Source organism: Pteropus alecto, unplaced genomic scaffold, assembly GCF_000325575.1.
Source record: "Pteropus alecto unplaced genomic scaffold, ASM32557v1 scaffold101, whole genome shotgun sequence".
NCBI classification, from domain to species: Eukaryota; Metazoa; Chordata; class Mammalia; order Chiroptera; family Pteropodidae; genus Pteropus; species Pteropus alecto.
The window spans coordinates 10032506-10052520 of NW_006432945.1; the positions used below are offsets into that span (position 1 = coordinate 10032506).

The following is a 20015-nucleotide window of genomic DNA, read 5'->3' on the forward strand; positions in this document are numbered from 1 at the left end:
TCTCTCTTTTAATAGAATTTTGAATAAGAGGAATTTGTGAATTAAATAACAAATTGACTTAAATTTTTCCTCTTCTCCATGGAACTTGAGGATCTTGGCATTGCACATATGTTACCAGGTGGGATGCCAAAGTCCTCTTGTGTGTGTTACAGTCAAACTAAAATGAATGCGTGGAACATTTTTTAAAATGTACCACCAGCTATAAGTGAGATCCCTAATCCCAAGTAAATAGACCTTTATGTTGGGAAAAGAAGAGTCACAAAAGACCAGTCTTCTCATTTGCCTGTTGTCGTCGTCGTCGTCATCATCATCATCATCAGGATATTCACTAGCTGTTCATCAGCTGTGAGTCCTAGCTGACTTGAGCTGAGTCTTAGCTAACCTAGGATTGAACTTTTGGGTCTGTGGCTTTAGGAACTGCTGTATTTGCTCACATCCAGGACACCCTTAACAAATTGTACAGATATGGAGGGGAGGGCAAATTTGGAGAAATAGAACAGTAAATTATAATTATGGAGAAAGTACAAAAAAACTTAAACTATTGACCATGGTTTCAAAATTAGAAATGTTAAGATGGAATGGTAATCCAGATTACTAAAATATTAGAGAATTCTCTTAAATAACTAGAATATCTTAAGTTCTCTGTTGCATTACTAGGTTGCCCAATGAGCTTGTCCCTTTCAGTATCTTGATGTTATGGATAATTTTAGAGTTTTATAATATGAATTGCTTTAGTGCTTTTTACTACTGAGATCCCGAAAAATCATTACTCTTATTAGAACATTTGAAACTATATGTTTTAAAATTTTAGATTTATACTAAACTTCTTAGGAACCATTAACTCACATCTAAGTGTTTAATTCTTACTTTCAAGTCCTCTGTAACCTGTATCTCTATCCCCAGCACTATGAATTCAGACTTATCTCTGACTTTACATACTTTCTACTTAACGGTCTGTACTCGACTCCCATCTGACACGCCGCCTGATTGTCCCTCAGATACCTTAGATTTAGTATGCCTTTCTTTCTTTCTTCATGCTCTTTCCTGAAATGCCTTCTTTACTGTTGCTGCCTTTTTTTTTTTTAGCCGTAATCCCTGTTCACTCCATGAAGCCTGCAGTTTACACTAATTTCCTCCTTTCTGTAAATCTACCACATTTATTGTCTATAGTGTACACTTTAATATTTGATCTTATTTGTCTTAAATTGTTTCTTATCTGTTTTATGTGGCAACATCTTAAATCCCTGGTAATACTAAAAATGTCTTGACAGCAGGTACCTTCATTGATGTACGTTTCGGTGATAAGCTCAGTGTTTGAAAGTAAATGTTTAAAAGTACTTACTGTGTTGAATTGAGTCAAGCCGAAACATTTAGAGATATTTTAACATAAATTATACCTAATAATATGGCATGTATGCTCTTCGAATATGGCTCTAACAATTATGTACATTTTTCATTGTCTTTTTGAAAACATTCCAGTTGCCGAATCATGTTTATTCAATGATGGGTTATTTTGAGCCATGCCATAGGAGAGAGATGTTAAACTAGGATGTATATTATCAACATTGTTAAAAAGTTAATGTTTGTAGTATGAGTAGACTTTTATGAAATAATACATTTAGTGTTTGTGTATGTCTGTACGTCCTTACATTTTATTGTATGAGAATTCTCTTCTGTTTCTTCAGTTAATTCTGCTTCCGTCCAAAGAAGCCGCTCATTCTGATTCATCTTAGCCTCTCCCTCTCCCTCTCCTTCAACAATTATAATTTTTCTTTGATTGTAGGTTTCCTTAGCACTGATCTGATTTTGAGGTCTTTTGAGACTGTCAGGCAAAGGCAGGTATAGTTTTTTTTTCAGTCTAGTGGGTTAGTGAGCTAGTATCCTCTGATCTCCCATGGAGAGGAGGTGAGATGGCGTAAGAGAGACCTTTCTCTTCTTAGGGCTCTGCAGGTGAGAGCTGAAAAAAGGTAGTTCCCTCCAAAACAAAGATTTAGGGGAGTTTGGCCCACCAGGACTGACAGAGTAAGCAGGATTCACCGTGTATAGGACCCACATGTGGCAGGTGTGCCCCCTTCTGCTTGCTGAGGGAATCTGTCGTCATCAGGTGGTTAGGTCCCTGAAGGTTTAGGTTTTACTGCCAAAATAAATTTCTACCCCAGCCTTTGCCCCTGCATCCTCTCCCTCTAAGTACAATCATAACTTCTTCCAGGCCTGTTTTAGTTGTTGAGCTTCCCCAGTGTGCTTTATGGAGAGAGACGGAGCCAAGGCTCTGTGTTTAGTCTGCCATCTTCCTATTGTTTTTAGGACAAGCTTGCTGTTAATGCTGTCTTTCTCATGTTTCCAGAGTTTTCAGATTTCCAAGGTTTCTATTTAATATAATTTCCAAATACCCAGTAAGCTTTCGTTGTGGTGTGATGTTATGAAAGATAATTTGTTTGAACTCTTGCTAAATAAAAATTAATGTTTAGTCATACAGATGGTCCCCTCCTTACAATTTTTTGACTTTCTGATGATGCAAAAGTGATGATGCACATTCAGTAGAAACCATACTTCGAGTTTTTAACTTTTTCTTGGACTCATCATTGTGATGCCGTCTCATGATGCTGGACAGCGGCAGTGCGCTGTAGCTCCCAGTCAGCCACAGAGTCACGAGAGTAAACAACCGACACTCTACAGCAATGGTCCCCAACCTGTTTGGCACCAGGAACCGTTGCTCCTATGAGAATCTAATGCCTGATGATCTGAGGTGGAGCTGAGGCAGTGATGGTGGAGCTGAGGCAGTGATGCTGGCACTGGGGAGCGGCTGCAGATAACAGACGAAGCTTTGCTCACTCACCCACCACTCACCTCCTGCTGTGCGGCCCAGTTCCTAACAGGCCACGAACCGGTAGTAGTCCATGGCCAGGGATTGGGGTCCCCTGCTCTACAGTGTACTGTGTTGTCAGCGTTTATTGGATATTGCATTTTGTGTTTTTGTATCCCATCGTGTCTACAAAATGCCCATCTGTGTCTCCTGCTTCTGATAAGAGGAAGACAGTGACTCTTAAGATGAATCTCAAGGTAATTGCCCAACTGTAGGCTCATGTACGTGTCTGAGCACGTTCAAGGTAGGCTCGGCCAAGCTATGATGTTTGGTAGGTTAGGTGTATTAAGTGCATTTTCAACTTAGGATATTTTCAACTTAATAATGAGTTTTAACCCCATCGTAAGTCAAGGAGCATCTATATTCATTGTGTAAGCTTTTCTGATATTCATAATTAATTGAAAGGTATCAGTGGAAATACTTTTTACTATTGCATATTAGTTGTTTCCAGTTCATGCTTTATCAGTCTTTTGTCAAAGGAATGTTCTGCCTGCCTGCTGTGACTATAACCAGTGTGTTCATACATTCCTAGTCCAGCTGCATCCAAGCTGAAGTTTGCCATGAATGCTCTTCGAGCTGACCCTCAGTAGTAACAGAAAATGCCAGAGCAATTATTGCACACACATTAATGGTCTTCTCATCTCCAACCTTGCATGTAATTGCTGCTGTCAAATACAATTACTGTCTGCCCGTGTTTCTTACCCTGGGGGCAGTTATGCGTGCCATGCCTTGATATAGAGTTAGAAAATGAAGAGAGTTTTCAAAACTCTTTGAAGGTTTTGCTTATAAACTTACCTACATTGAAAACTATAAAAAACTGTAAAATTACCATTACCTTTTTTATTTTTTAGAAGACTGACCTGAATAAGTCTGGCAGTAATGAGAAAAATAACAGAAAAAGATTTGAAGGTTCATTGATTGTAATTATATTTCTGAAAAATTAATTATGAATAAGAATTCTTCATCTACATAAGAATCCTTCATTGTTTTAAGACAGCTTTTAAGTCTCCTTTTCTTCAGGCTAGATATCTCTCATTTCTAAAATTGTTCTCCATCCCTGTCACCATCAAGTCCCACTATCATCCCAGTCATTCTGTATGAACAAGTTTCACCCTCAACACCTCTGTTACAATGTGACTTTTGGAATCAAACAGACTATTGGAGATATAGTGTGACCACTATAGAATAAAACTTTCATTCAAATACTAAACTTCTACTGATGTAGCTTAAAATTATTTTAATATTTTTGGCAGCCACATTACAGTTAATTCTTCTTTAGCTTTCAGAAAGTTAAAATCTCAAGTCTTTTTGACACATTCTGTTATGCAGAGTATTCTGTACTAAGTTCAGTACTTTGTACGCATATTAAGTTCCATTTATTTGATTTATCATATTTTAACATTAAGATATTCTTTTGAATCATGAGTGTGTCATATATTGTATGAACTATCTTTTGTTGATCCTGTCATCAAGACATTTGACTAGCATACTTTTTTGTGCCTTATGCCAGTTACTGATGAGAGTGATATATAGGATAGGGTCAGAGACTGACTTTGCCACTAGAAACTTAACTGGATAATATTGATTCCCACCTGTGAATTTGCTATGGCATTAATAACTGTTCTCTTGTGTACTTAAAATGAAAATATTATTTCATGTGATAAGTTTGATTTCATTATTTGAATTCTGCTTATAGTCGACCCTTGAACGACGTGGGGGTTAGGGGTGCTGACCCCCCATGCAGTTGAAAATCTCCCAAAACTTTACTACTAACCTGCTGTTGACTGAGTCTTACCGATAACATAAACAGTTTATTAACATTTTGTGTGTTATATATATTACATACTGTATTCTCTCAATAAAGTAAGCTAGAGAAAAAATATTTTAAGAAAAGCATAAGGAAAAGAAAATACATTTATAATATTTATTGAAAAAAAATCCACATATAAGTGGACCTACACAGTTCAAACCCATGTTGTTCAAGGATCAACCGTATATCAAATATACTACTTTTGTTGGTAGGATTATTTCAACCAAATTTTGAGCTGCGAACCGAGAAGTATGGTTTGATGGAATTTAGGTCATGGGCCTGCACGTCCTAGTTGCAAAGGAGTCTGTGAAATGAGGTTCTGAGGATTCTGCTCTGAAAAGTTGGAATTCACAATATGGAAAGCTATTAAAATGTTGAAATAGTGTTCAGAAGACTTTGGTAAGCTACAAAGAACAGACGTTCACTAAACTTGTCGCTGTACCTCTCTTTCATGAAATCATCCGTCCTATTACAATAGTTGGTTGAATGGAGGCAAAAGTAATAGAAAAAAATGGAATGGAAATACACCTATTTTAGCAATACTAATCTATTCATTTGGGTATTCCCATTCATGCATTTCATCAAAAGTCATTCATGGTTATTGGAATTCTGGGGAGATGGCAGTGGGTATAGCATAGTTTTTGATTATTCTCAAATGCTTCCTCAACAGAATAACCAGGGTAGCATAACCTTAGGTATATATCTATAACAAAACTAGTTGATCAGAGAAAATAGGGACAAACTCACATCAACCGCTACAACATTTGTGTAGCGTTGGCATCTCTGTAGGAGGAAGCACAAGGGAGTCTGACTGACCTACAAATGTCAGAATCCTAAAATTGCCAACAGGTGAAGTTTAGAGGGGTTTTTGTAAACTTTGATCTGTGTCTGAGTACAAGGGTTCACAGTAAGTTTCTCTAGAGCTTCTAAAATTAACCGACCAAAGCTCCCTTCCGGTTCAAAGCCTCACACAGAGAAATCTCTGAGAATTTAATCAAAATCAAGCAAAATAAGGATAATAAAGACAAAAGGAAACAGAAGAACCAGATAAAAGTGGGAGAGGGGAACAGAGCCAAGGAAACTTGAAAGTATCCCAGGGGCCAGATTTTTAAATACTTATTGAAAACAACAGAAAAGAGAGGTATAGACCAAAATATCTATTCTGATTGATGTTTTAATCTTAAAAATTCAAGAACATTAATTTCATGTAAAGATGAGGATTATGGTTGAAACCTATACAAAGTTACTATTCTTCAGGATTGTTATTTTTTTCTTATAATATTCATAAGCTGTATTAATGCCGGAAATAAGGCGTGCTAATATTTTTAAAACTCTGTGTAACTTCAGATATCTGGTTGTCTGCTCATATCCATGGTCTGTTTGTCCATTGGGTCTTAACGTTTTTCTTACACAAGCGATTTGGATATATTGCTTATAATTTAAAAATATTAGCCATTTGTTTTATTTGCTTAAAATACAGGTCCTTTCTTATTTATTTTACTACTTATTACAGAAATGTCATTTTAAATATTCTAATCTGTTGGTCTTCTATGATTTTCTCTGGTGATTAAAATCTAAGGAAAGTTACAGTTTCTGAGTAGGTATGATATATACTATATTCAGAATTTTACAAAGAACATTTAAATCTTGGTCATTGTTACATTTCTAGAAAGTTAGTCATAATAACCTGAAGGTAATTTTCCACAGGAGCTGTTTAAAAATAATATTAAATAGAGTAAAAATACTTCACAAAGATAAGTACCTTATGTATTGTACAATGGAAGCTGGGCATATGTACAAGTGATACCCTTTTGTACCGAGAACTTTTAAAGTTAACAATAGCCAGGAAATTAAGAAGACAAATTAATATATTTATTCTTAAATTCCATTATAGAGTGGTAAAAGAGCAATTTACCATTTTTTGTTTTGTTGTACAGAGTGATGAAATTTACTTGGTGGATTACAAGGGTAGGAGTTCTGTTGGCCATTTTAATTATCTGGAAAAAATATTTCATATATTTTAGTAATGCAGATTAAACTATTCGGTAAAATAAATTTTTTTAAGTTTTTTTATTTTTAAAAAATTTGCATCACTTTTTAAGCTAGTATACATAGTATATCTAGTATACATAGTATATATGCAAAAAAATAGGAAATGCTGAAATTTAGAAGTTTTGATAAAATATCTACTTTGATGTATTATTTTGTCTTTCCTTTTATCTAAAAATTATTTTCCAATAGTAATTTAAGCATTTATGTAACATTTCTAGATAATCCTTGTTAAATGTCCATTGTTGTTACAATTTTAGGGAATGATTTTTTTAAACAATGCTTTGCCTTTGTAATTTTAAGAAAAACTAAGGTTAAAAAACATAGTTTTATGGCATTTACCTTTTTAGAGAAATTTTATACATATTGTTATAATTAGCAACCAATAATATTTTCATGGTAAAGCTTTTATTAATGCTTTTAATGACAGATAATAGTTGAGATTAATATGCTTACTTTTATATGTAGAAATTAATAACTTCATATTTCAAGAAAACTACAATGAATATTTTTAAATGATTATTAGAAAAGTGTTCCTTTAAAAATGCTTAGAACTGTAGTATTAGTCTGTTTAACTGATGAAGTTGTACGTAATTTATCATAATAGCCTCAAAAAAGTGAAAGTGTTATATATTTATTTTAATTTTAAAGTTTCTTTTTGAACTAATACAGTACTTTTAAAAAAATATAAAAGTACACTTAAGAAAGAGCAAAATTCTAATTCAGAATATTGTAAACGTGTAATAATGCTTCCTAAAGTAGCTTGGAGAGGTAGCACAGTTTTGTAAAAAGAGCACAGGTTTTAGATATCAAAAGATCATGGTTTGAATCTCAATTCTGCCACTTACCATGTGGCATGAGGTACTTTGCCTCTCTTATATTTCGTTTTCTAATCTGTAAAATGGAGAGCTACTTCACTAACTATAAGGCAGACAGTTCTTCAGTTCTTAACATTTAAAAAATTCTGGATGTGTCTTAAAATTGATGGTGTATATATTATATTTAACTGGCTATGTTTTTCTTAGCATTATATAAAATAATGGTGTTTTTTTATAATTTGATGTCTTAATTAAATGAAATACAGTAAAAATGCCAACTTTATAGAATTACTTTGAAGTTGAAATTGGGTAATATACATAAAGTGTGAAGCACACTCCTTAAGTCTTAGTTTTATTTCCTTTTTTTTTAATGACAGCGTTATGTCAGGTTTTTTTGTTTGGTTGGCTGGTTAATTTTGAGGTGTGTTGTTTCATCAGGAGAATTGACAGTTTAAAGCTACTAGATAAAGACTCATGTTTCAATATTGTAAGTCTCCACCTCAAAACAGCTCGTATCTGTATGGCTGAGACACTTTTGCTTTGCAGAAATGGCCATATTTGGGCTAACGTGTAGCTAACACTTACATAGTAGCTAACACCACTTTGTGCTGGGCACTGTTCTATTTTACATATATATTCTAATACTTTAAATACCCACATAAGGTAGCTACTATTATTCTTATTTTTATAAATGAGGCAGAGAGGTTAATTTACCGAAAGTCCTGCAGCTAGACCTATAAACAAATTAAGCAAACAAGCCAATAAAACAGCAGCCAAAAAGATAGCACATAAAAGTAAGAAACCCTTCCTTGTATATATTAGCTTGATGATGTTTGGAATAGTTATTTTTAAGATGGAAAAGAAAGTTTCACAATGTTTTAAGTCTTGACCCTGCAACTGACTAATGCAGAATCTGAATCCAAATGGTAAAGATCCAGCCAACAACCTATCTTTTCTCTTCTGGGTGAAGGCACATTTCAGTGTCTCAAATAATACAGTCTGAGGCAATGTAAGAACTGGCAGATTTTATCCTATTGGCTGCCAAACTAGAGTCTCTTTCTTTAACTGCTGATGCAACATAAAAATAACCTAATGGATTTTGAGTAGAGAGAAATGGAATAAACTTCTTAAGGTGCTGTGAGAAACATTTCACTGGAGTGGAAACCTGGAAGCTAAAGTCTCCAGAGTCTTCCCCTTCTTGTGGATGAAGTGAATGGAGAGGAAAACGAATGCATCTTTGACAGCTTTATTCTGAATTCACTCTGATAATGGGAGATTATTTTTAAAATATTTCTGCTTAAGATATAATCTTCCCTTCCCCCACACCTCCCAAAAAAGTTGTCACCGGCATTCTGACATGCTTTGTGCAGTTGCTTCAGAATGAGGAATTAATCACAGGAAGACGAAATATATTTAGAATACACTATAATCAAATTATGGAATCAAATTTTTTCCCTGAAGATTTTAATTACAATTGTATTATGCTTTATGTGCAACAGTATTCATCATATCTTTATGAGTAGAAAAGTGAAAATTACCTAAATAATGGTTAAGTAAATTGTGTTATATTACCGCACGGAATGTTATGCTGGTTTTTTAAATTAATGTTTCTGCGACTCCAGGCATAGAGGAATAGGGATGAGATTTACCCTTTAGCCTAAAACAAGACGATAACCGGACACAATAGATGAAATGAAAATTTTCAGACGTGGCACTAAAAGTAATGTAAAACTAGGAGAGAAGGGAAACAAAGTAAGCTCTGTGATTGCCTTAGCTTATTTATTACCTGCAAGCAATTTCCAGACTATAGCGAAGGGAGCCTGGCTGTCTCACTGATTTGAGAAAAAAATCAAAAAACCTGTGCTCTTTTTACAAAACTGTGCTACCTCTCCAAAAGAGCCTGGCTGTCTCACTGATTTGAGTTAGGAAATGCAGGGCCAAATAATAGAGAGGATGTTCCTGCGTAGGAGAGAGATCTGCAGTAGGGTCCCTTTGACTGAATACTAATCTCTATGTGTGAAAGGAAACTAACAGGCTGGGAAAAGAAATACAAGAAAGCAGTAGGCCAAAGAAGTCTTGGAGACGATATAGGACTGAGAATATTTCATTTCCTACTGGTCAGAGTGGAAAGAAAAATGTAATATATGGGGTATCTGATAGAGGCCTCCGAAGGATTTCACTTCAGTAGTGAGTCTAAATTAAGCTTGAACTTAAAGGCTGCTCTGCTCCTGCCTTAACAAAGCTTTAGAGTGAGCCTTGAAAGGGTCAAATTCCGTATAACCGAATTCATGCCAAAACAAAGTCTAACATAATTTAAAGGAACACAACAAAGTCAGCAAATGAGTGTAAAATTTACAATGTCTGACTTACAGTAAAAGACTTTCAAGCATTCAAGGACAGCAGGAAAATATGATCCATAACCAAGAGAAAAACCTGTCAATGAAAGCAGAAATGATAGAGATGAAAACAGTTGTTATAAATATATTCTGTATATTCCAAGAAGTAGAGGAAAACATGAACATAATGGAGAGAGAAATGGAAGCTACAAAAACACCCAAATGGAACTTCTAGAGATGTAAGAAAATAATATCTGACATGAAAAATCAACTGGATAGGATTAACGTCGGATTAGACATTATGTCAGAAAAGATCTGTGAACTTGAAGACATAACAAATGAAACTAATAAAAATGAAACGGCCCAAAAAGACTGAACAAAAAATGAACAGAGCCCTAGCAGAAAGAAGAGAAAAAGCAAAAGAGAGAAGACAGAAACAAAAATTTAATAAATGATAGCTGAAATTTTAAACATTTGATGAAAATAATAAACCAGAGTTTTTCAGCCTTTGCACCTTTGACATTTGGGGGTGGGTAATTCCTTGTGGAGGGTTGTCCTGGGCATTGTAGGATGTTTAGCAGCAATTCTAGTGATGCCAATAGGTCCACCAATTTACGACAACCCAAAATTGTCCCAAACATTGTCAGACATCCTTGGGGGGATATGGGGAACAAAAAGTCTCCCCTATTTGAGAATCATTGCCATAAACCCACAGATCCAAGAAGCTCAATGAACTCTAAGCAGAAAAAAATGCCAAGACATACCATAATCAAATTGTTAAAAACTAGTGGGAAAAAAAAAATCTTAAAAGCATCCGGACAAAAAAAATAGAACAAAGGTAAGAACTACAGCAGAATTCTTTTCAGAAATCTGAAGTCAGTAGAGGCAACACCAAAAGGGAAAAACTATCACCTTATAATTCTATACCATTTAAGATTGCTTTCAAAAATGGAGATATAATTTGCTTACCATGATAATGGACATTTATGAAAGAGCCATAGATAGCATTATACTCAATGGTGAAAGACAGAAAGCTTTTCCCTTAAGATCAAGAATAAGATTAGGATACCTACCGGCTTTTACCACTGTTATTCGACATTGTACTTTAAATTCTACCTGAAGCAATTAGACAAGAAAAAGAAATATAGCATTCAAAAGGAAGAAATAAGACTATCTCTGTTGACAGATAACATGACCCTATATATAGAAAATCCAAAGAATTCACACACTACTAGGGTTAATAAAAAAAATTCAGCAAGTTGCAAGATACAGGAGTGACATGCAAAAATCAGTTGTGTTTCTATACACCAGCAATGAACACCCTAAAATGGAAACTAAGAAAACAGTTCCATTTACAGTAGTATCCAAAAGAATAAAGTACCTGGGAATAATTTTAACCAAGGAGGTGAAAGATTTTACACTTGAACACTGTAAACCATTACTGAAACAAATAAAAGAAGACTTAAATAAATGGAAAGACATCTCATGTTCATAGATTGGAAGATTTTATATTGTTAAGATGGTAGTGCTACCCAAAGTGACCTACAGTTTCAGTGCAATCTCCATCAAAATTCTAACTGCTATTTTTGCAGATATGAAAAAGCCAGTCTTCGAATTCATATGGAATTGCAGAAGGCCCTACATAGTCAAAACAATGCTGAAAAAGAACAAAATTGGAGGATTCACACTTGCAATTTCAAAACTTACTACACTGCTGATAGGAATATAAATTGGAAAAGTTTTGCCTTAGCTAGTAGGTGTATATCGTCTAACACCTTGAGAAATGCATGAATATATAGGATACATATACAGAAATGTTCCCAGCAGCATTGCTGTTAATAGCAAAAGTAGAAACTATCCAAATATCCAACACAGTAAAATTAAAATAATAAATTATTGCATAGTTACAGAATATGAATAACTAGACAGCAATGAAAATAAAGTTAAGGAACAATAACATTACTAACATGATGTTGACAAGACAGGAATAGAAACAGCAAATATAAATATCAAAATGAGACATGTTAATTATATTGATTAGGAATGCATATTTAGATGAATTTTATTATCTTTATAAAGAAGAGCAAGGAAATGATTAAAAGTCAGGATAGTGCTCACATCCAGAAAAAGACAGAAGATTGTGATGGCTTCTAGGGTGTTAGCAAGGTTCTGTTTCTTTCCCTGGGTCGTAATTACTGGGTGTTTTCTGTATAACATTTAAAGTATACAATTTATGTTTTATGTAATTTTTGGTATGTGTTATATTTCACATTTTTAAACCAAAAAATTGAGCACAATATAGGTTAATAGATCTATAATCCTGTGCTGAGGAAGGCATAAGTATACTACTAAATGTAGAAACTATAAAAAAAAATGTTAATGTATGTTGTTTAAGGATGCTCAAATAGTTTGTGGAAATAAAGGAAAAAGTATATATGATTACTGTAGAAACCAAGCAGAAACCTCTAGGGGAGGGAGGGAGAGTAGTTATGGTCAGAAAGTCACACATAGAGAACTTCTTGGTGCTGCCAGTGTCTTATTCCTTGACCTTGGTGGTGGCAACATTGGTGCTTACTTTATAACTATTTGTTTAACTATATGTTTTATACATTTTCAATATGTTTTTCACATTTCACAATGAAAAAACTTTTAAAATATATAAATTAAAAGATACTCACCTCAAAAAAAAAAATAACTTACTACAAAGCTGCAATAATTAAAATAGTGTGGTACTGGCGTAAGGAGAGACCAGTAGAGTAGAACTGAGTGTCAATATTGCAGGAGATGTGGGCTTTTGCAGAGGTTGCGATTTAATCCTTTCAGACAATAACATTCAGGTTCACTGCTTGCACGTTACATGTTTTGGAAGAATCTTATTTCTAAATTTAATCTTAATCTTGTGCTCCTTGAGAATATTGAGGGGCGGGGCCTATTGAATACTTGATTTTGGAAAGCATTTTTATGAGTTTGCTTTCTTATTTTAGATCTCAACCTCTTTTCCTCTCTCCCTTCCACCTTCTCTCCTTTCTTCTTGCCATCTAAAATTTTTTTCTTTGTTTTTCCTTATAATTAAATTTGAAGTTTTACTACAGCTTGGATTTTTCCTTTTTGGGGAACTTTAATATTGTTAATCTAGATATGATTTTCCTCATCATATTCCTGTCTAGTATTTATATTTCATATTTCATTTTCATTTTTCCACATCGAACATCCATATTTTCTCCAATGAACATAGCTAACATAATTAGCGAAGGAAACGGCTTTTAGGTGGCCCTAGAAGGCAGAAGAGGAATGACCTTAGCTCACTCGTGGCTTCTCATTCCACTTGTGATGGCCCGAGAGTCCTCTTGCCTTTCTGACAGTCTTGAAACTGTTATCGGGCCTTGCAGAACTGGTGGGTGGTCAAGCCTTTAGTATTCCTTAGCAAACTGACATTTTGTAACTGGCTTGAATACACACTGCTTTAATCCATATGTCTTTTTCTACCTTTTCCACCCCCACAGTCGCCAGAGAAGAAAGGAAAAGAAGCAATTACTGGTTTTGGTGGGCCAGTTGTTAGTTCTCTGTATCATGAAGAAATCATCAGGTAATTTTCTCTTCTGGTCTTTCATAATAGGGATATTTATATGTACGTGTGTGAGTGTGTGTGTGTATTTTTAATCTTTAAACTTCCATCTGTGAAGAACTCTTTCTTAACATGAAACTGATTTGGTGGTATCTCTAGTAGGATAATCAATGGCAGGAAAGAATTTTTAGTTATATAATCTTTAAAATCATCGTGTCCGAATCAGTGCCAGACAGTTCCTCTTCACACCACGTAAGTAGTTGGTAGGGCAAGGTTCTGTCTGGGACAATCTAAAGCTATGAGTTTTAGTTGTTGTTAGTTTTCTCTAAAATGCCACTTTTTCTTTTAAAGAATTTTTATAGTTTATTTACTCTAGCTACAAATTAAAAATCATTTTAGAGTGTAAGATGGTGCACTAAGGAAAACATTGCAGAGGTTCCTCAAAAAATTAAAGAATTACTGTGTGATCCAGCAATTCTACTTGTAATTCTATATCCAAACAAATCGAAAGGAGAATCTCAAACACATATTTGCGTACCCATGTTCATGGCAGCACGGTTCATAATAGCCAAGAGGTGAAAGCCACCCAGGTGTCCATTGACAGATGAATGGATAAATAAAACATGGTATGTTCTAAGAGTATTATTCAGCTTTAAAACGGAAGGATGTTTTGAAACAGCTAAAACATGAATGAACCTTCAGGACATAATGCTAAAGTGAAGTAAGACAGTCATAAAAAGATGTGCTATATGAGGTATCAAGACTAGTCAGATTTATAGAAAGAGAAAATAGAATGGTGATTGTCAGGAGCTGGAGGGAGTGGGAAATGGGGAGTTATTTAATGAGCACAGAGTTTCAGTTTTGCAAGATGAAAAGGTTCTGGAGACTGGTTGCACAACAAGGTGAACATACGTAACACTGCTGAACTGTACTCTTCGAAATGGTTACGATGGTAAATTTTATATTATGCATTTTTATCACAATTTAAAGAAATTTAAGGTCTTTTTTTATTGTTTAACAAAAGTCTTAAATTTTGTATGTTACCTATAAAATTTTTTGGATTTTTCTTTACTGTGTTTGTGTAAATCAGGAAAAAAGATTCTCTCCATCTTTAAAGTCATGTGACATTCTTCTAAGATCGTTACTTTACAAATAAAAATAAGAAATAAGAATCTCTGATGCTCTTACCTTTTTTGAGATATCTGAACTTTTTTTGTTCATTAGCATAATATAAATGAGCCTAATTTTCAAGTGGAAAATTGGGATTACCTGAGTCTATTGAAGGGAAATAGTAGAGGGAAGAGGAAATTGTACCAAAAATTTATGCTTCAGTCTCACAGAAATGTTTGCCGACATTATCCAAGTTGTGATGAGAACTCCCAGGTAGCATTCTGTGAGGAGAATTATTGATACCACTCTAAATCAACTGTAAATGCTTATAGTTTCCACTTAATGGCCACTCAGTTAATACCAGGGTCCTGTGTCAAATCTACTTGCATAACAAGCACACCATTTTTACTTAGATTAAATGTTTCTTTGGGGTAGGATAGGGAAGGGCTGATGGAGAATTTAGGGGAATGAGAAGCCTTTAAGGCTGCTACTGGCCTGGAGTACATTTGCCACCCTGATCCCTTTTGGGATCCCTGAGGGGCCCATACAGTTTTGAGGAAGCATAGTTTAAAACTTGCAGGGTTTAACTCCCCTTCCCCTGAAATGTTAGATATTCATAAAGTGTTTGAGGATTCTTAATTTGTATATTCTGTCTTTAGCATCTTCTAAAAATTGGTGTCTTAGAACCTTAACCCTACTAATTAAAGTCTAATAACTGTTCAAATCAAGTCATTTTCCTACATGATAGGAGGGGAGGTTAGTCATTCCTTCTCTGCTTTCCCATAGTCCTTTGTTCACATTTTTGTTACAGCATTTATCGTGTTATAGCACATTGAATTACAATTAAAAACAAAAACCTTCTCCTTTCCACTAAACCTTTAGTTTTTGGAGGTCAAGGATCATATTTTATCCATCTCTGTATTCTCATTATCTGAGGAAGTTCCCAGAACTCTGTAGGTATCTAGTAAAATGCCCAGAGGTTGGGAGGTATCCACAGCACCCTGAGTTGCTGATAGCTCAGTTCTTGTTGCTACGTAGACTTAGCCTAGTGGCCTTGTTACAGAGAGTGCTGGTTTGGTTTTCCTGTGATGCACCCATCCTCCCCACTTTTCCTAGGCAATTAAGAAAATGTATAGGCTATTTTTCTTTCCTAGTTAGATAAATAAATTGAGATAGGTTCTTGAGTTTGCTTTTTTAAAATCACCATACATACTTCCTAACAATATCAATCACTTATCTATAAGTAACAGTGGCCTTTCTTTTGTGTGCCAATTACTTTAAGGACCCTCAGACTCTAGTATTTTTCAAAATGACATGCTGAATATGGATTCTTATGGAATGTCCAGCGACCCGACTGATCACAATACCTCTACAGTACAGTAAACAACTCATATGTACTCCAGCCAAAGTGAGAGTAGATATCTGGATAATTGGAGTATTCCTAAAATAGAGTTAACCTACCTGCGTATTCCTCATCCAATTCCTAAAGAAGTGACTCTTAGATTTAAATCAATAGTTAAAATTTTGATCATGAGAAACAGAAAATAATAACACTTATTTTCATAAAGTACAGATTTTAATTCAACTCAACACACATTATGAATCTATGAGACAAAACATTGTGGATATTTGTGCCTCTCAGCTTCTTCACCTTTGAAAAGTATGTTCTCCATATTTTTGACATCTACATGTATGTTTAATAAACATTATTGGTTAATCGAATGAAATATGAACCTCTGCTATGGGCAAAACTGGTTAGTCTTGATTTTGTTTCCTTAGGTCGTCTAAATATTAGTCTTCTTATAAGATGGTCTAAATCTTTGTATTCTGGAACATACTGTTAAAGTATGAAACAGTAGGAATGCGACAGAAAGAAATCTAACTACAGGAGGTGAACACACAGTGTAAAAATATATATGTATATGTAGATGTGTGTGTGTGTGTGAATGCCTTACTGTTAAAGTGTACAGCTGAAACTTACTGGATTTCATTAACCAATGTCACCATAAAAAAAATTAATTAATTAATTTTAAAAAAAGAAACATGAATATGGGAGAGCCAGTGAAAGCTTTTTTACTATTATAAACAGTAATTCTGTTACTACAGCAAATCAGAAATTATAGTTCCTAGTAATTTCTCATATTAGAGAATTCATTTTATAATTGAACAGAATTCCAGCATAACAAACTAGATCACGATAAAAAATTATTCTATACTGAAATGTTGGATTACTCCAGTGAAGGCCCAGATGTAGTCACTATTGTGTGGCGAAAGGAAATCCAGCTTTGGGTGGTGAACCCACAATGCAGCATACATAGGACGTATAATTGAATTGTACACTTGAAACCCATTTGATTTTATTAACCAGTGTCACCCCAATAATTTTAAAGAAGAAAAAATATGCTGTTGCAACATTGAAAACAGGCTATTTGTTCAAGTTTAGGTAGTCAAATTTTGCTTGTACTTTGGTGAAATATAATATCTGGTGTTTTATTTTTTCCAAGAGAAAGTTGTGCTGAGGCTAAATGCAGTTTCCTGGCAGAATTTTGTTCGTCTGAGATGAAAGTGACAGTTTTAGAGTTTCAGAAACTCTAATGGTAAACTTGAATGAAAGGAAAAGTTTTCTTGTATAGAATCATTGCTTTTAAAAACATAAAAAATGTATTTTGGAAACTTTTACATATAAACCTCTAATTATTTTTCACAGTTTTAAAGATCAGGAAAACCAGTATCTAATAAGCCCATTTGGTAAGGCTTGGGCTCCATTGTTGTGGCAGTTTTCCTGACTAATGTGCACCGTAGATGATAAGATAAGGATCCATTTTAGTTTTATTGTAAATGTTTTTGAGCCAAGGACCATTGGGGCCAATGTTGAGCTTGCTCCCTGCCTGTTTTGGTTCTGACCTTTCTTTCCACTCTGTAACAGAAAATGACAATATAATGCCATAGTTACAGATCTCTGTGTTACCATTCTGGAGCCCCGACACCAGTTTCTCAATCTGAAGCTAGTTAATTGTTCTGTAGTATAATGGAGGGAATATAGTGGGAGGTTAATTAAGTACCAAAAAGTACGGACCCAAACTGCCAGCATTCAAACGTTGGTTCTACCACATATTAGCTCTGTGACCTTAGAGAAGCTATTTATCTGTAAAATGGGGTTAACTCTAGTACCTTTCACATCTAGCACTTACATAAATTATAGGGATGCATACACAAAGGCATCCTAGATCAGTATCTGACACAATAAGTTACTATGTCACTGTTAGCTTTTATTCATTTTAGACCCAGGACGTAAGGGTTACGTGAGGATCAAAAAATCACACCTCAGTCTGGTTTGAATTAGGTACAGGCTGTTTGCTTTTACAGAAGAAAATAGAAAACAGGGAAGGGAGAGCCAATGCTGTTAGACCTGTGTTTGGAACTACAGAAGCAAGAGAGTGAGGAATCCCGTAACTCACAGTTACTCTGGTCTGGAGATCACTTGCTTCCTGTATAGTGCAGACTGACAGAAAAGGCTCTGGGTGATAATCGTAGGGCTTTGCGAAGAGTCCATTGGTTCTGTACTCCAAAGACTGACTCACTTAACAAGAAATCACTTTCAGTGACTTGTATACATAAAGGATTTTAGCTAGACGTTGACACATAAATTGAGAATTAGGGCAAGAATTAAAAATATAATAAATGAAGCATGTACATATCCATCCCACCTTGCAGTAAGATTTGATCTTCCCTGTATATTTTGTAGTTTGATGCTATGTAAATCTATCAGAATTTTATTAATCCCACTTACATAGGCGGCCATCTGGACCTTCTCTGAGCAAGACTAGACCAGTATACAACTAAAATGATTGATGGGCTCTGGAATTGATTAGTTGTTCTATGAGACAAATGAACTGTTTTGGCAGAAAATACCAGAGGTCACTGCTGTGGTCAGACACAAAAGCCTGTAGAATTTTAAACAGATTCTTTCATCATTGACTTATAAAGTTAAAATTTTTAAACAATAATGGATTTTGAAAATATTTTAGAAATATCTTTTCATCGACTGCTCTATAGTTCTGATTATAAGATGGAAGACTATAAGTATAAAAAAGTAAAATAAAAGTAATTATTTTATGCTTTAATTTTGTATTTTTGGTGAAAATATGAACTGAAATGAAAGTAGCATAAAAGCCTGCCACTTACACAAATACTACTCTAAAATTATCCTGAAAGAGGTGTGATTATAGGAAAAAACTGCAACGGATATTGTTTTATTGTGATTTATAAAATCAAGAGGTATAAAATTCCATTTAGTTATTTATTCAAAGCTTCACATTTTTAGAGAGAAACCCATTTTTAACAAATCTGTGTTAAGACTCTGAGGCTTCAATAGTATGTTATTTACATAGTTTGTATTTTAAAAATTGAAAATATTTGGATTTTTATGCTTTCAATGGGCTAAGTCATTCTGGGATACTACTGTCCCGTTAAAACCACTCACTGCCCTGAGCACCAAAAAGATTATCCTGCTTCCTTCCATCTCTGTGGCTGGTCATAGTGACATCCGTCCCTGTTTCACCGTGTTGCCCATGATCAACATTGTGTTAACACTTTGGTGATAGGTGATAAATTGGATGACATATGTCTTGTTACATTCTGGTTGTTCTTTGAGGACTACAGAAGTGTGGATAGGCAAGTGGGAAACTCCCCCATGAGAATCTGACTGCTCAGAATGAACTTGAGTTATGGATTTATTCAGCCTGTAAAACCTCAGCTGGCATAAATAATTGAGAAAGCAAAGGTTTGTCTGTGGTGCATACCTCAGGGACTCATGGCTCCCTTCCTCCTCTCTACCTCCCTTTCTTATGAAAATGATCCCAGTTGCACTCCTAGATAATAACACACCAAGCAATTAAAAGCCATGGGTGGCTGGAGAGAGGAGAAAAAGGATTAGTTAATGAGCTTTTCCTCTTCCAGTGCCCATGAGAGCCTCAGGAATGACAAGGCGATTAAAGCAAAGAGATAATTATAGATTATGTGAAAATGGGTCCCTTGGGACAAGTGGGTCTTGACATAAACAGTAACTGTCGTAAGAATCTCCTGGCTCTCATAGTCACCCTTTTCTTATGTGCTTTATTTAGCTCCTGTGTCCTCAGTGGCATGATGCCAACCAGCCATATAGGCAAATCCACCTGTTTGCATATCAACTGCCCTTTTCGAACAAGAGGTCATTCATCAACTAAACCTATCATCTTCTCTTCCTCTCTCCCTTTTCTTCCCCGCTTCCTTTTCTCTACTTTGTTCTCTCTTTCTGTCTACCCTTTCTTATAATCTTTTCCTTCTCTCTTATATTGTTATCTCTATGTGGTACCTGTGAAGTGCCTAGGCACTTAGACTTGTTTACAAAGTTTAATGTGCAAATGTGTGTGTGTGTGTGTGTGCTTGTATAAAGACGCATATTGTTATGGGCGTATTGTTCCTA

General features: G+C 34.9%; 1 protein-coding gene across 1 annotated transcript in view; it reads left to right on the forward strand.

Annotated features, from left to right (window-relative positions):
* ACBD6 (acyl-CoA binding domain containing 6) overlaps nucleotides 1-20015 on the forward strand; it is a 133628-nt gene that overhangs the window by 30951 nt on the left and 82662 nt on the right. The window contains exon 4 of the mRNA XM_006907771.3: nucleotides 13380-13462. Coding sequence (XP_006907833.1) covers nucleotides 13380-13462 — 83 coding nt within the window. The remainder of the gene's footprint in view (nucleotides 1-13379; nucleotides 13463-20015) is intronic.